At 41.7% G+C, this 17,378-nt stretch overlaps 1 protein-coding gene across 2 annotated transcripts; it reads right to left on the bottom strand.

Moving 5' to 3' along the window:
• Window positions 1–1,121: 1,121 nt before the first annotated feature.
• On the bottom strand, window positions 1,122–15,785 carry cuedc1b (CUE domain containing 1b). Of its 2 annotated transcripts, XM_056373919.1 has the most exons (11): window positions 15,631–15,785; window positions 8,986–9,670; window positions 8,546–8,673; window positions 7,827–7,953; window positions 6,504–6,768; window positions 4,541–4,606; window positions 4,221–4,301; window positions 3,118–3,211; window positions 2,784–2,842; window positions 2,492–2,561; window positions 1,122–2,164 (listed from the first exon to the last, which is right to left on the bottom strand). In XM_056373919.1, coding segments are annotated over exons 2-11 (1,221 nt in total). In that variant the 5' UTR covers window positions 9,316–9,670; window positions 15,631–15,785; the 3' UTR covers window positions 1,122–2,163. The 2 variants fall into 2 exon arrangements, with proteins under 2 accessions (XP_056229894.1, XP_056229895.1); XM_056373920.1 differs by lacking the exon at window positions 1,122–2,164 and having other exon boundaries at window positions 2,488–2,561; window positions 6,504–6,765.
• Between the last annotated feature and the right edge of the window lie 1,593 nt (window positions 15,786–17,378).

Genomic DNA, 17,378 nt, shown 5'->3' on the forward strand with positions numbered 1-17,378 from the left:
TTTTAATTAATGAGGATATAACGCTCACAAAATTGAAAAAAAAAATCCAAATTTGAGATTTTCCGAAAACGTTTTTTATGCACAAAAGGGAGAAAAAAAAGTTGTTTTCACTGATTGAAACTTAAATGACAAAAGTTTAAAATCAGGCTTTTTTTCCCCCCAAGGGAATCTTGCACTGTAAATTTACATCACACATTCTTGTTTTCCTCTCCTCCTAACACCTTCTGTTCACACGGGCTACATCACTTCTACTACTTCTCTAATCCATGCTAGTTTCACATCTACACATACAAAATGAAAAGCACAGTAGAAAACGGGTGAATGAAAAACACACAAGCAAATTTTTTTTGTGTTTTCATTTTCTTCAGTTTCCACTCTCAGCGACATCCTATCAGAACGAGTCTTCACTGTGTGATCGATCATGTGTTCAGATGTGTTATCCTCTAAAAACAAACACATCCACCATGATTTGCTGAAAGAGCACAGGGGATAAAACCTGAGATACGGCAAAAGTAGTCTATTATTTGGATTTCCTTTAAGGTCTTGCAAAAAAAAGTCCTTTAGGTTTAATGCAAGAGTTGTGGAAACCTGGCAGAATATTAGCAAAGGTTCTCTGGATGTGGCAGGACTGAAAACATAATGCAAACCAACAGGACATGACCTTAATAATGCAGGGGCTTATGGGTAGGCGGAGGTAGATGTTGACATCTGTCAGCATTTGTTCTGAAGTGAACAGAATTTGATGATATTTTATTTTGAAACATCTCATGTTTCTTTCAGTCATCGTTTCCCACGGGGGGAGCACAGCGTTCAAGCTCACCCCCCCCACCCCAGTTTTACTCCCAATGGTGCTGACGCATTAACCAACCAGCAGGAGTCGCTAAAGCTGCTCCACTGAACACATTGTGTGTCATTGTGTTCGTCCTGTACTTTACAGGGAGTTGCTGGTTTTCTGCAGCCAATCACAACATGAAACCTGGAGGCAGGTAATCCACGCTCAGTTTTATTTTCCACTGAAGTTATAGAGCGGATTGATTTGAGAAGTCTGCAGGTATGACCACCATACGCTATGTAGAGCTACAGGCCTCGATATGCTTCACTGCACCTGACGATTTTTTCGATATTATCGTTTCAAAATTGACAATTCTTGAACTCGTTCTGTCGCTTTTCATGTGAACGACAATCACATCATGTTTTCAGACTTGGTACAAACTCCACCGTCACCGTACCCTGGGTTTTACACTTATCCTGACTCACTCTGCTCATGTTGATCCTTCACGTCACACCCACGTCTGTTCATGGTCCTCTCTTTAATATTCTGACAACGAAGCTCGTCACAACTTTTTGTTTTTTTAACCTGTGCAGCTGTGCTGTTAGTGATGCTACAATAGACTGAATGACACTGTTTTCACCAAACTAGTAAAACTGCTCCAAACAAACACGGGTCAGTCCTTTATAAAAAAAACCCAAACATGATCACACGGTTATCATCACGGCCATGGACGAGGGTCGACAGCTGGGGCGGCCACGACAGCGTTAACGGCCACATTATTCTGACACTAGAGATTTTCAGTTACGTAACCCCTGACGATCAAAATATTACAATCTGGTTAAGAAAACATGGTAAAAAAGCTCTACATGGTTTTAGTGTATATAAAGGGGAATGTGCACACTGGATTTGAAATGCCCAGCCTGAGGGACCCCCCCCCCCATCTCAGAGACACACGGTCTGCTACTGTACAGGACTGGAAGAGTAACAAAGGTTCATATGGCGAGGTCGTAAACTACGCACGCAGGGGTTCCTCTCAGTGAATTAAAGGAAGCAGTTAACAAATACTGGTCAGGACTAATGCAGTTTCCTTTACATTTAAAATTATATATCAACAAAGTGTTATAATACAGAGATAATGTATTTATAGACAGTTAGCCCAGTGCTGGGATCGGCCCGTTTCTTCTCCCTGGGAAGAGGAGACCAGGAGGGGTGGAGGGGTGGGGGGGTCTCAGCTCATTGCTGAGCCTCATATTGGCTGGTTTGGATTAGGGTGGGGTGAGCAGGGGCTGGGGGGTGTGGTTGGGGGGGGGCACGAAGAGTCGCAAGGCCACCACCCAATGTGTCGCGCTGCCGCCGCCATGGTAACCCTGATATGGTGTAGCACGGGAGGATCTGAAATGAAGAAGAGGGAGTCTGGGTGATGAAGGTTTACGTCCCAGAATAGAAACAGTGAATCGGGATGTTTGTGACAGAACGACAGAGAGATCAATGATGATGAAATGATTTGATCAGACATTTGGATTTTGTTTCCTCCTTCCTCCTCCACCCGGTGAGATCAAATCAAAGTGGTTCAGGTTCAACACATTTCTGACTCACAGAAGCAGGAAACTTTCTCAGTTCAACGTCAGCGTCGCTCAGTGGAGTCATCACAGTCATTACACCCCCGCTGTTACCTGCACGTTGTTTACAACAGGACTGAGAAAAGACGCAGGAGCTTACCATGATATTGGCTCGTTGCGTTGTTCGTTCTCTTCCTGAGTGTTTGCCCTCCGAGCCTGACCGTCCTCCTCTGGACACACGGACACACACACACACACACACACACACTTATAAATATTATAAATCATATGTTGATGGAGATAAAACAGAACCCTGACAGAGCAGTGGAGGTGTGAGGAACTGTGTTATGATTACACACACACACACACACACACACACACACACCCACACCCACACCCACACCACACCCACACCCACTCTACATTGTGTGGGTGACGTGTGCTTTTCTTACCGCTGGGGTTTCCCTCTACGTCGTCCAGGAGGTTGGCTGTAGAGTTGGCTGTGCCCAGTCTGGAGAGGAGCTCAGTTAAGAACAGAATGGACAAACAGCAGCAGCAGAAACCTCAGCAGTGATGGAGTTGATGGAGAAGGGAAGTGCGTATAAATGCCTCCTCAGAGGTGATGATGGTGCTTTTATTTGCTGGATTAAATCATTTTTTACTTTTGATTAAATGTCATATGATCGTGGTCAGAAAATAAGATTTGGCTACTTTACAACCTTAAACAACAACAACAACAACAACAAGACCATTAGCCGGATGATGTGACCGGGGGTCAAAGGATACGAATGGTGCTTCAGCAGCGTCCTCCTCTTTGACTTTCTCCTCTTCGTCTTCTCTGAGAACGTTCTGGCGATTTCAAACAGCTTCTTTCTTGTTGCTGGAGGTGAAAAACGATCCTTGGTCATTAACTACACGAGACGACGACCCTGCAGTAGGCGTGTAACGGTGCGCGTCGTTCACTGGGTTCAGGATGTTCGGTTCGGTGTGAGACTTCCTTGGTTCAGTCCAGCTAAACATTTACTGTCAGAACAGTCTGCGTCTACACACTCGTCTCCTGGGGCCAGAAGCATAAATGATGCGTTTCCCGCTCATAAACTGGTCTTTAGAAAAGAGATCCGAGTTACAGTGAAGTGAAAATACTAAATATGCAGAGACACGTAATTAAACATAAAATAAAATGAACCTCACAAAGCTTCATTATCAACATAAGTTTTGCCGTTTACACAGCAATAACAATTTTACAATTCATAAGGGGAAATAATTGTGTTTGTGTTTCCTTCCTTCAGCATCTTGTGTCCTTCTCATTTACTGTGAGTCGTTCTGTAACTGTTTTAATATTAATAATCAGAGTTGGAGTCTGGAGCCTCATTAAAACGTCTCAATAAATGAAGTTCAGAGTGAAACGGGACTTTACATTAGAGCGATTGTACTGAAGTAAACTGACGAAAGTTTTTTACCTCAGCTCTTCTTCCTGCTCGTCTTTCTTCTGTCTCTGATCGCTTGTGGCACAGACAGTGTTTCTTTATGCAGCCTGATTAAAGAAGTGTCTTCATCTTTCATGGCTAAATGTGGGAATGGAAATCAGGCTCGTTCACGTGCAACAGATTTCTCAAAGAGTGAGATTTATAAAGTGGGACCATGCGAGCACACGGCTTTATAATTCTGATGATGCACATTTCCGGCTTTGTGTGTTCACATAGTTTTAGTCATGAATCTCCACAGAGTTTTATGCTTCTGGCGCCTGAAGCGGGAACTCCACGTCCATGCAGAAGGTTTTGACAGTTGTCGTCCGTCAGCTGCAGACAGGAGCGCCGTTACACGTCTACCTCCGAGGCCGATGCAGCTCTTAGTGAAACACCAGACGTGCTGTAGATCAGGACACTTACATTTGCCCATGTGCTTGAGTTTGTCTCTGAACAGGGCGTCGTCTGAGACGGCCTCCATTGAAGCTGCAGAGTACTGCTCCCCTGCGCACACACACACATACACACACACACAGCAGCACTACCACACTGTACGTTCATGTGCACTTCAACTGCAGAAGCACAAGTGTTTTATAGTACGATGCCTGTAGCACGTGTCCTCGACACAAACAACAAATGTCACAGTGAAGCTCGGACACACAAAGACCAGTATTCAGTAGAATTCAGAGGGCAAAGAAATTGCAGATAGCTCGGGCAGAAGAAGCTCGATGAGTGATATCTACCTGTGGAATTCTCCATGCTAGATGAATGACTGGACTTTGATTTCTTTGATTCATACTTCAAGCGATCTAAAAACAGAGAGCAGATGTTATGACCACTGATGTGAGGAGGAGGAAGAGGAGGAGGAGGAGGGGGAGGAGATGAACAGGATGTGATGAGCTCAGGTAGATAAAAACTCCCAAAAGACCATGAAGCCTCCACATCCGTTCATCCTGAGCAGCGTCTGATGGGAAGGTAAAACAGTTTAAAGCAGCCTGTCTGTTTTAGCCAACTCGTATCAACAAAGCCTGAACTTCAGAGGCGCTAAAAGCTAAAAACATTTCACTGTATTAAACTGTCTTTCTTCAAACATCTTGAGCCGTTCTAGTGCAGCGTAAAATCCAAATTCATGTTGTGAAGAACGATACACATCTTTAGAGTCTTCAGTCATAAATGTCTTCATAAAACTGAGATTAAATAATAAAAACACATGAAAATACTCGACTTGGTTCTTTCAGTGAAACTATTACAACAATGGAAGCAAGAGCCTGGATCGTAAGCTGAGGGATGTGAGACTGTGACGGATGGAGACGTGTGGAATTAATTTTGTCCAAGTAAATAAAAAACAAAGAAATAAACAACAACAAAACAAAAACGACAGCAACAGGAATCCAAAACTGTTAACACTGTTGAACGGGACAGAATTTAAATGTGAAAGGCAAAAAATATTTTTTATTTTAAAAAATATTTTTGGAAATTCACGTGTGAAGTGAAATAAAAAAACAAACAATAAGACTTTAGACTTGAGACTGGACAGAGCTCGGCTCTGCATGTACATCGCCATGGTAACTTATGCTGCACACTTTGCACACGCCTGATGCATTTGATGACGTGTGCATCTGATAAGGTCTGATAATTGATACCAGTAACCTACAAGGTTTGGTGCAGAAATCAATCACCTCAAATCTTTCTCTCTGTAGAGAATTACTCATGAAGACCCACATGCCGTTACGTTTACCGGAGATATAATATATAATATAATACGAGTGTGATTGGATGATTTGATCCCTGGTGTTCAGCTACTGCTGTTTTCTTTGATTGATAGGAAAGATATAAAGTTTGTACACGATGAAGTCCTTCCACAGAACAGGCTTGTTTAAACCGGTGAGTCGCTGCTCGTGTGAATGTCGTCTCTCGGTCTCGTGACCGATCCGTCCAAACCACAACACAGAAGTCAGAAACCTAAGCAAAGCGATGCGGTCATACCTGGACGGCCATCTTGGAAAGCCAGGTTCTTTGCCTTTCACATTTCCGGTGTTAGCAGCTCTGGGTTTCTGATAGCGCTGTGTGTGTGTGTGTGGTTCGTGATCACACGTTTAAGTCTCATTACTCACACAAAAGTAATTCCAGAGAGACATGCACGGGACTGGAGCATCAAGGCAAATTATGGCAATAACAGCACAAAAAACAAGGACTGTTCGAGGTGCCCTGGGGAGTTTTCTTGTAAACAAACTAAAGTTGTGTTTACATTCTGCAAAACGCTCTGTATGTTTATGTGTCCTTCAGCTTTAACAAATGTGTCGAGTACATTTCCCATCTTTAAAAAGTATATCCTGTAGCGTTTATGATCACGTTTACTAGCCGGCAGCCTTCGTCGTCTTTGTCTTTGTTACTGCACCGTCACCTGTACGTTAGTGTACATGGTGTGAAACCACTGTGGACCACGTCTCCCGGGTGTGTGCATGTGCGCCCGCATGTCCTTGTGCAAACAAAACGCTGACTCAATGACGTTATTAAAGGTCAAAAACTCCACAGGGAACCTTTGATGGAAACGACTTTAACACGACTTGTTGGTGACTTTATATCTAAAATATCTCACAACCTCAAGTGTGAAAACCTAACGCCCTGTGTACAATACTACACGACCAAAACCAATACAGCTGTCTAACATCACGAGTATAATGATTCCGGCGTAAACAGTCGTACCTCTCTCTAAGGCGATGAGGAACTCGCGGTTGCGCTGCAGCTCCCTCATGAACTCCTCGTTCTGCAGGAACAGGGCGATGCGCTCGTCCTCCAGATACTGCTTCAGCTTCTTGTCTTGCTCCGTGCCGCCGGTCGTCAAACCCGGACCTCCGGCGGTGGCCGCGGCTCCAGACCGAGAACCGGACGGGGCCGTCCATTGGCTTATTGAAGAAACTGAGGAGGAGGATGACGATGAAGGCTGGGATAGGCTGCTCTGAGAGCTCTGCTGAGGTGAAGACAGGAGAGGTCGTTGGTTATAAAATGAATTGGTGTGGTTTGATCACTTGAGGTGGTTCAGTGTATGATGTTGTTGTGTGGTAGAAATGAAGTGTGGTCTCTTACAGTGAAGATTCAGTTTCGCCCAAAGCTACATTACTGTTTAATGCAGCGCAGGCCTCTCAAATCAACCTGCACTCAAACTGCATTACAATAATGTAACACTGATCAATATCAATTCAGACTTCACTATTAATGAGCTACACAAGTCGAGTCTAATGATTTCTGTAATGTGTGGAAATGAATAGAAACCGATGGCTGACTGGAAGGGTCAGGAAAAAACATCTCAAATAATTAATCTATTAAATTAGAAGTAAAGCATAAACCAACAACAAAACCAAGACCTCCTTAATCTTTTACAAGAAACTGCACCACAAAGAAAATGAGGAACATTATCAGAACCAGTCTTAGAGGTTCAGGCCAACTGGCAAACTGACAAGACTTCCCCCACTCACAGAGCACTGAGCCTGGCTCGTCCTCTTCCCAAGCCCCCGTGTCTCTGAGGGAGGATCCAGTCCAGCTGACGGACTGAGAGACAGTCAGCTCAGACTACAAGACTTTCCCTGTGTTATCAGCGATTGATAAGTTTCTATATTTTCCTACTGTACATGAGCTAACAGCTGCAGAAGCTTCTGTTTATCAAGCACTTTATCTTCTATGCTGCATTTTATAATGCAAATATCTATTTTCTGACTTGTTACAAAATGAAAGTAAAGTGTTTGTGAGGATTTTACTTGTGTGCGCTCAAATCAAGCTGAGTGTAACCAGTGTAAAGCATATGCATGCAATAACATCTGTTATTTAATAGGTTTAATTTATAGATGATTACACAGGCCAGAGCTGAAGCTTCCCTTCTCCAGGCTTATTATTATCATCATTATTATTTTAGACATTCATTTATTTAACAGCATTTCTCGCTACACCACAGCTGATGCGCACAGAAACTACGAAACCAAATGCAAACATTTAACACCTGTGTGCTAACATTGTTTTTTTGTTTTTCTTTACCTGTGTACTGTTCAACTGCTGCGGCAGAATCCGCAGAAAATCGTCGGGCAGATTTCCCAGTAAAGGAGGGTTCCAGTTCCGGTAGCTTCGGACCTGCTGGTGACCTGGAGGAGGCTGGGCTTCAAATCTACGAGATGAAGGAACAGAACGACTTGGTGCTTCTCCCAACTGCATTAAGTTCATCATCAACTAATACCCTTGTCAAACTACTATTAATAATTTACATGTTTTAAATTGTGCTCTTATGAAATCACATGACATCAGAGAAACGAAGGATGATGATCAAAGGACTGATGAGTGAAACATTTACAAAGAAAAATTTAAAATACAAACAAAATCAGCTGATCGATTATCTTTTAATGATAATCTGACTCTTAGGTGGAGTGTTTTACTGTCATATATGCACATAATGCACCATCCTGTCTCGTCTACACTTTGATCTGGACTTAAATATCGAAGCAGCTTGCACCAAATACAAATGTCCAAATGCTTCCATGACATTTAATGCTAATTAGCTAAATGACACCGCGCTAGCATGCTAAGCTAAGCTCATGTACATGAACTAGAGAAGAACTAGACGACCTTTTCTCCACCTACAAACCTCCATCCATTCAATTAAATCAGAGGCACCAAACATAAAAACAGGCTCTTAATCGGATAATCACACAATCGAGGTCTCAGCTTCCTCTGTGTTAAGTGTCCGGTCCCTCTTTGCTTACCGGGGTGGGGGCGTTGGTGGGGTTTCCGGGTATTTCCTGTCATAAATGTGCATATCATATGTTGGTGGAGAGTAGACTGGAGGCGGTTCCTCATCTGAACTATCAGGCTCCAGTGTTCGCTCCAGAATCTGGAAAGAAAAACAAGATGATACAAGCTTCGTTTCAGTGAAATGTTTGGACCACCTTGTCAAGGTTAATGATAATACCATCACGTAGGCTTGGGCGATATTAACAAACGTCATGTCTCGATAGGGTTGCACCGTGTTATCTCCTACAGTCACCCTGTGAAACTGCCAATAGCCCATATGATTAATAAGGTAATACAATAATGGGAAAACACTTTTGTTAAGTAATGGCATGTATTTTAAAATCAGCCGATCGCGTCGGGCTTGCATTAGGTTCCTAACTGGTGTTGGTGCCCTTGGATCCCGCCCACTGACCTCTGCTGGGATGCTGTCATCCGAATCCGAACTGTCGTCCAAGTCCTGTCCGTCGATGCTCATCTGGAGCAGCTGGTCGATGGTGGCGTCCACGGCTCCGTTGTTGGAGCGCAGCACGCACTCGATCACCTCATAGTCCATAGAGGGGAACATGGTCTTGAAGTCCTCCATGGCCTGGTTGAACTCCAGGCGTCGGACCTGCCGGTTGGGCCTGCTGTTGTTGAGCTGCCCCTGTCCGCCGCCGCTGCCGCCACTTCCCCCGCCGCCACCACCACTTCCACTACTTCTGGAGCCTCCATTGCTGCTGCTGCGTTTGAACAGGCTAGTCATCCTCAGGGCCTGGCTGACTCAGGTGCTGCCAACCTTCTGACAGGATGGCTCTACGTTTCCGTCACTTCAGCCCCTTCAGTCTCACTTGCTTTCCTCTTTTTCCCCCCCACTCAGTTTCTCATTCTTACACAAACATGGCAGTCTTCTGATGGGAGCTCAGAAAAACTGTGAGTTTCCCCCCCCCAGATGCTACTTGTTATTCAGCAGCATCCGGCATGACTGGCTGCGGTATCAGGTGTTCAGGTGTGTTACGGTCAGGCGGTGACAGAAACGAAGCGTCCGAGGTTCTGTCACCAGGTGGAGCTTAGAGTCAAAATCGTCCAGGGAACACACATAGCTGCATCACACTCATCACCTGCAGAGAGAGAGAGGACAGACAGAGCGTTAGCAACAGACATTATATAGTTCCTCAAAGTACATCACTGCTTCTGAACTGAGACCCAGAGTTCTGCATCAGTGTGTCGCAGCTCCACAAACACCTTCAGACGCTGGATGCAAAGAAACCTCCAGGATCACAGATATCCATTTAAAAAGCCAAGTCGAGAAGTGAACTCACAAACGGACAGATGAAGACGTCCGGTCCCTCATTAGTATTTAGGGGGAAGGAGGTCATTTAGAGGGAGGTAATTAACTAATTCCATCATTTCTGCTGTTTCCAAAAACCCACCCACACACACACACACTTTTGTTTTTATGTTTGTACAGCACTTTGTAACTCTGTTTTGAAAATTACTTTATAGATAAAGTTATTATTTATTATAATTATAAATGCAAAAGAAAAACAGCCACCGGTTCCTCCACTTATCTCTCCAACTATTGCTGAAACGACCAAGCTAGTTAGAAGCATTCATTGAGCATTTTATTAGGAACACCGTGCTGATACTTTGATAAGGGTCGTGTAAACTGCATGTTTTGTTTGGATATTCATAATTTGGCCTTTTTCCGAATTTAGCATTTTCCGATTAAGACGTGGGACGACGTCCGTCTGGTTTAAGGAGCAGTGTTCGCACATGATTACAGCTGGGTAGTGACGCGTGCCCATTAAAAATTCCCAACTCGCAGTTGGTCGAAAAGATGCAAAATATCGACACAGGATCATTGACACTGAAATACTTTATATATGTTCAACTTTGAACCCTATCAGGGACTTTTAGCCTGGTTCTGCCACACAGTGAGAGCGTGCTAGCTTTAGCGTGGATGTGATACCAGGCCTTGGCCTTGCACACACAAAGATACCTTCCCAACATCATCATATTAATGTGCACCTAGGAACCGCGCTATATTTAGCACACAATCCAGGCCTCTCAGTCCTCAGAGAGTGTGTGTTTCTGTGTGTGTGTGTGTGTGTGAGAGAAGTTGCTTACTGCTTGCCCTTAAAATCACCGTGGTCTTTCCTTTGACCAGCGAATGGTTCTGGACCAGTGAGTGAACACATGCACTAACTGTATTTGTCTGAACCAGTTACAAAATGGCGGCTCAGTGTCTCACTCACATGACCTCTGAGCTCTAAGTTTATATGTAGCGTTCTAGCGCTTTTCACATGTACGATGTGGCGACTGTTGTTGTTGTTGTTGTTGTTGCGTGCATCAGCGGTAAGTCATTTTGGATGTTTAACCTGACCTCACCTGTTGACCAATGTATGCTAATCTGTAATTCTGTTAATCTCATGACAGCGGCGACGTTGAACTGCCTCACTGCCACCATCACTCACTGACTCTGACCTGGCCGGCAGCCTGGCAGCTTATTGGCTGTAATACTGCAGCATCAGTGACAATAAAAACTGTTTTATTAATTAACTATCCATTTTAATTAAATTACTGGGGGTCAAATAATACTTATGTAGTTGCATTTTACACCACATCTTTTACACATTTGCTCAATTGACCCATGTAACCAAGAGTGATGACAACTGACCAGGTGCTAAACCCCTCCCCCACCCACCAATTATCCAAATATAACTCGGCAACCATGTGTGGGTTTCTCCAGGTTGCATGCAGCTGTAGGAGAAAGAAATTTATAAGAAAGTTACAGTTAACCTTGTAGTTACATCATTACACAGCACTGAATTAGTTAATATCATGTATTTAGCCGCCAGATGCATATTTAAGATCCTTTTACAAGTTTCTTATTTTCAAATGAATCAGGTGGAAACATTGGAAAATCACTTGGAAATTGAGCTTTCACTGAAATAGTTATAATAATAATAATAAATAAATAAATAGTTATAAATAATAGATATAAGCTTGAGCTGGTAAAATCTGCCAATGATAAATGTTTAATTTTATTTGGTAAAATGAACAGCTGCTGACTAAAACTGAAAACTCTGCATGTTTCAAGTGGTAAACCTGCACTTTTATCTGCGTACATGAAATGCAGGACTAGCTCGGAAAGCTCGACAGGTGTAGCAGCGGTAACTAAAGGTTGTTTTCACACTTGAAAGCCCGAACCAAGGTTCATGTTTTTGTCACATTTTGTGCATTTGATCTGGTTTGTTTTGGCTTCAAGTTGCAATTTTGTGAGAGGACAACAGGACGCAGGTCTGCATCACATACCTACATCCTGTCGTCTCTCTATACTTGACAGCGATTGGTTTATAGATGGGCGTCTATATGTATCTGATATTGGCATGTTGTCAATTCGGCGGGAAGTCTCCTCCGCATCTCTCTAGTCTCAGAATAACTTTAAAGTTTCTGAATTTTAATGCATTTTTCTCAAAGTTGAATTTTTATTTCGAACAAAAGGAACCACGGTCTGATTTATGTTCCGCTTTAACCCTCTGGAGTCTGTCTATTCATTGAGGAATACAATGAACATAACTTTATCTGAGAAAACCAGCTGAAAATGCTGATGTGGGGCCATATTCGGACTGATTATAACTAAAGATAAAGAAGCCTCCATACACACTACACAAAAGGAGGATCCAGAGTTTGTGCAGAAAAAAAGGAGACCATGTATGTGGAGTAAGAACAGTTGAAAAGATCAACCCTGACTCCAGAGGGTTAAAGAAGTTGTACATCTTTCAATAATGACCATATGACATTCAGGCCATTAAAGCAGATTTCTTCTCATGTGATAACTCCGTCTGGACTCGTGTAGGTTACATGAAAGTAAATGTGAGAATCAACATATAAAACAACCTAGAAAACATGCAGCTCAGAACGTTTCCCATTTCTCTTCTGCTGCCACAGCCATCTCCCTCGTTGCCCACTAAGCTGTGGACCATGTGACCTCTGTTGACCAGAGGCATGGCACTGATGCACAACAGAGGCATCGGCACAACACCAGAATATTCCCCTCGCAGCAGCAGCAGCAGCAGCAGGATAATTTGCACCTTGTTAATGATGCACCTACAGCGAGAAAGCAAAACACCCTGACAGAGAGGTGACAACTGAACTGAAGCCAAGAGCCAAGAAGACACTTAACCAAATCACACACAGTCTGTCAGTCAGGGTGTTAACAGCCACTAAAGCCACATGGAAGTGTTGGGACGGGAAGCACAAGTTTGATTAGAAAGCCAGAAGTCACTGTGCAAAGCTACTGGAAACTCAGTGTAATTGTGCTTTGATAAGCATCAAATAGGCAAAACATGATTATAGAGGCAGTTTCATTCCTCAGTACATTCAAATTCATAAAATAAAATACATTATTCCTTGGTTACAAGCCCCCCTCCCCTCCTATGTCCCTCGAGCAGGCCTCTCTAGCAGCACTTCCTCTCGGGCTGTGTGCTATTCCCAAACGAGCTTCACCAATCAAATGATTGTGTTTAAGAGAAATCTGCACAGTGTGAGAGGAAGTGCTGCCTGAGGGGCCCGAATCAGGGCAACAAACTCCCCTGAGTTTCCTCTGAGGTTGATGAAAACCTCACTTTTAATTTTAATAGTGAAGTAAGCATAATTATACACATGTATATTTGAACGTGTTGGCTAATTTTGGTAGATATATATATATATATTATTGATGAGGTTTCTGGTGTATTCCTCTTTTGAAACGGGACCATATGATGCCATAGATATCTATTAATTGATCATAGCTTCAAATTGAAAGCAGACACATGAATGTATCTGAGCAGGTAGGAAATAATAATAATAAACAAAAGTATAAAGAAGCAAACTATCCCATTCAGCTCACGCTCCTCACTAATGGTGAACTGCATATTAACAAGGAGCTCTTAATTTTGTTGGAAATGGTTTTAATCAATATCTTTATAACAAAGTGTCAGCTTTATGGAAGTTTACAGGAGGTTTCTGCTCATTGTTCAGCCTTCCAACCTGCAACTTTATTGCCTTGGTTCACTCTCATAGTTCTGTTTTTGGCTGCAGCGTTAAAAAGCTTTAAAGACCTCCACAGTTAGAGACTCGCTGGTGAAGTGGTGGAGCATTTAGAAAGCTAATGAGCCAGATATTCTCTTTAGGAGTTAGTATTGGATTTACATTTGCTAATGGGTAAGAATCACAAGTTACTCCAAACCTGCTGAGTGTGCACATAATGCAACTGTTTGCTAACATCAATTTAAAAAAAAGGTATATAATATGTCACTGTTTCTTGTGTCCCCAAATAGAGGAAAAGAAACAATCAGTTATTGCAGGTTTTAAGTCAACTTTTCACTTTGGTTGCTACCACTAACCCTGTAACCCCCCCCACCCCCCGACAAAGCTGTTGGGTTTCCATCTACATCCTGAGTTTAACCCGAGCAGAAAACATCACCGCTTAGCAATTGAAGCCAGTGCAGAAGAGGCCACTACACGGCCTTTTGTGGCAGCTAACACAGAGCAGCAAATGTCAACGTGATCCCCTGCAACTGTGTCACAACTGCTTTCCATGAACCAGGCACGTACGTCTTCAGATCTGAATGGTCCACATTCTTGCCAACAGCACATGGCTGCTTGTCGGTGAGCGGCTTGAGGCCTGAGTGACCATGTTTTTATGTTATGCAGCAAGTGATATATCCATCCTGCCAGTGTCATTTTCATTTGACAGGGAAGCTGTTATAGTGGTTAATGGCAGCAGTTAACTAAATGGGTTTTTTTTTTTTATGTTAACTGAAGATATAATTCTATAAATCGACTTAACAACCTGCACAGCTGTGTCGACTGCATCTGTACTTGCTGCCTGTTTTATTTCTTTAATTATTACTTTTAACATATCTCCCCATAAATCTTAACAAATTCAAGGCATGTTAAGGCATCAACAAACATCTGCCTAAAAAAATCCAGTTTTAGTACCACAGATCCTGTCTCCCTCAAAATGTCCCATCACAAGCTTTCACCTCTAAACTTTATTTGTGTAGCATCATTCATACAAGAAATACTTTTTTTTAATAGCATTTTTTAGCTGTATTTCAACTGTTTTGCTAATGTTTTGATCATAGTCATGCACCATATTTTGATGGCTGTTACTAAAAAAAAAAAAAATTGTCTTCATTAAGTGACAGAAACTGATGTCCCCAAAGAGATAAATCAGATGTGGTGTAAATGCAGATCTCTATTACACTGGCCAAAGGGGTTTATTTTAAAGGTGAGAGTATTATGAGATGAGCAGCTGACAAAAATAATATGATTTTATAAGAGGGTGTGGGGCTCATAACTTTTGTTTTCATGTTTCTGTGCATGTAAACTGCCTGTATTCGTCTATAAACTGGGCCACATTAAGATAACGTTATTATAAAGTGTGTCAGACGTTGCTCCACACAGAGCGTCCGTCTCTGCATATGCTCTTCTCGGGTACACATCGCTGCTAACACGCTAACGGTTCTCCGCAGCTATTAGCCAACTCACAACTGTCACATCGAGCTATAAATAAACACGATTCGTCACCTTAACCTTTTTTAAAAAATAAATAAATAAATAAATAAATAAATAAAAATAGACAACAACAACATTGAGTTTATGCTACGGTAGCTAATGTTAGCAGCGGCCTTTTGTGAAACTAGGTTTAGCGGCGATATGTTAGCAGTGTGTTAGCAGTGTGTTAGCAGTGTGTTAGCAGTGTGTTAGCAGTGTGTTAGCAGTTGCAGCTGCCGTTAACTAATCACAACCAGGCACATATGTGGTCCAGACGGAGGAATCATCCTCTACGAGGCCTCGCTCAGCGATTCAACCCACATTAGCTCTGTGTAAATATGTCATCGAGTTTAACACACAAATGTTACGGATTTCAGGTATTTTCTGAGTACTGAAAACAACACTTTTTTTTTTTTTTTTTTTCTCCCTTCGCCTTATTGGTGTTTACAAAGTGAAGCGGTAAACTAGGCTAAAAAAAAATAAATAAATAACGTGTTTCAGGCTGGAAAAAAATCTAAACGTTAGTGTTACTCACTGACAGCCGAAGAGATATTATCCACAGTTTGGTGAAGTGTCGACAGGAAGCACAGCTGAGCAGCAGGACGGTGGATTTTAGCATTGTAACGGGAACCAGAAGGATCCTGTCCCTCCCCTCTCCAGCAGAGATGCCATTAAATCCAGACAGAGACCGGATGTGCCTGGTTAGCCACAACACAGGGAAAACTTCAAAATAAAAGGTATATTTACAGTGTACAATGTAAAAAAAATATTTAAATAAAAATAATTAATTGTAATTAATGAATGAATGTAGGTACATATTCATAACTGCCAAGTAGGTTTTACATGTGTTTTGGTGCATAATAAAGATAGAAGAAAAATATAAAGAAAGATAAAAAACAAAGCAAGCACTGCAGGCCAGACAGCTTAAATATAAATAGAAAAATAGAAAAATTTAACAATAAAATATTTACTTTAAAAATGTATATATAAATAAAACTAAATAAATATAATACAATTATACAAATATGTACAATGTGCTATATAAATGGAGGATACATAATATGTTTACCTATTAAGTCACTGATTAGGATATGATCTACCTACAACAACCCCAGTGCATAAAAAAAAATGAGGTTTACAAGATCTAAAAAGAATTTTTGAAAAAGGTTTTCTTTTTCTTTTTCTTTTATTGAGAGTAATAATTGTGGAGTAATAGTGTTAAATATATATGAAATACTCTAAGTGATATATGAATGTAAGGCCAGGTTTATTTATATAGCACCATTCAGAAACACAGAAATTCAAAGTGCTTTACAGAGGCATTGAAATGCACAGAAAGTAAAACATTAAGATGTCATTAAAATTGCATTCAAAAACAATAAAAAGACATTGGAATGATTAAAATCAGTTAAAATATGACACATTAAAATTGTATGTACAGTATGTATGAAAAGGAAAGGGAGTAAAGCAACATTTTAGGTACCAACAGCCACCAACTGAAAGAAGGATACATGATAATATTAAAATGGGGTTTACTTAATCTTAGTGTGTTTGTTAACTTTTTGTTATGTTCACCACAGCAAACATTTTTGAGTTTATTTTGAAGGGCAAATGATACTGGTTGCTTTTTTTATGCAGCTTATTTTCATGCAGCAGGTGAATGAACAGTGGCCAGGCAGCATCACAGGTTTCAGATAAATGGCAGCTTGTCAGTTGTCATTAGTGATGAACACTAAGCTTATAATTCTCTGTTAGGGTTAATTTAAGGGAATTAAATTACCATCAATAATTATTCAGTGTCAATTATAGACTTTGTGGAAGGTATTCTTTTCTATGACGATCCTGTCAGGGTGGACAAAATAATAATAATGTATTTGAACTTTTAGTTAGTTTTTTTCTTTCTTTAAGAGAGGTCAAAATGTGTCAGACCTTTGTAACTCTTGCTGATATTGTCCTGACATGGTGCCTAAAATAATTTGTGTTTAGTCAGATTATTGTGCAGCCAATCTGGGGCCATGTTATATTCCAGCATAGGGATACAGAAGCCTACACAATTAATGCACAGTGAGAGAAAAAAAACCTTCTAGGCTAACTTATGCCTGGGTCCTTGGCCCGAGTCTGGCCCATATACTTCCACATCTGGAATCAAACAGATCAGACGGCTCTGGGTTTGTTGGCTGTTAAATGCCGTCATTGTTAACAAGCTACCAAATGTGTAGTATAGCGCCCCCTCCTGCAGGATATAGGGCACTGCATGTGTAGAGTCACAGCAGTGTTGGCATT

Source organism: Seriola aureovittata, chromosome 4, assembly GCF_021018895.1.
Source record: "Seriola aureovittata isolate HTS-2021-v1 ecotype China chromosome 4, ASM2101889v1, whole genome shotgun sequence".
NCBI classification, from domain to species: domain Eukaryota; kingdom Metazoa; phylum Chordata; class Actinopteri; order Carangiformes; family Carangidae; genus Seriola; species Seriola aureovittata.

Excerpts from the sequence above, each read along its gene's own strand:
- cuedc1b (XM_056373919.1), bottom strand. The coding sequence starts at position 9,315 with ATGACTAGCCTGTTCAAACGCAGCAGCAGCAATGGAGGCTCCAGAAGT. Across the intron at positions 7,954-8,545 it reads CCACCAACGCCCCCACCCCG|ATTTGAAGCCCAGCCTCCTC; the intron begins GTAAGCAAAGAG and ends TTCATCTCGTAG. Across the intron at positions 2,562-2,783 it reads CGTAGAGGGAAACCCCAGCG|AGGAGGACGGTCAGGCTCGG; the intron begins GTAAGAAAAGCA and ends CCGTGTGTCCAG.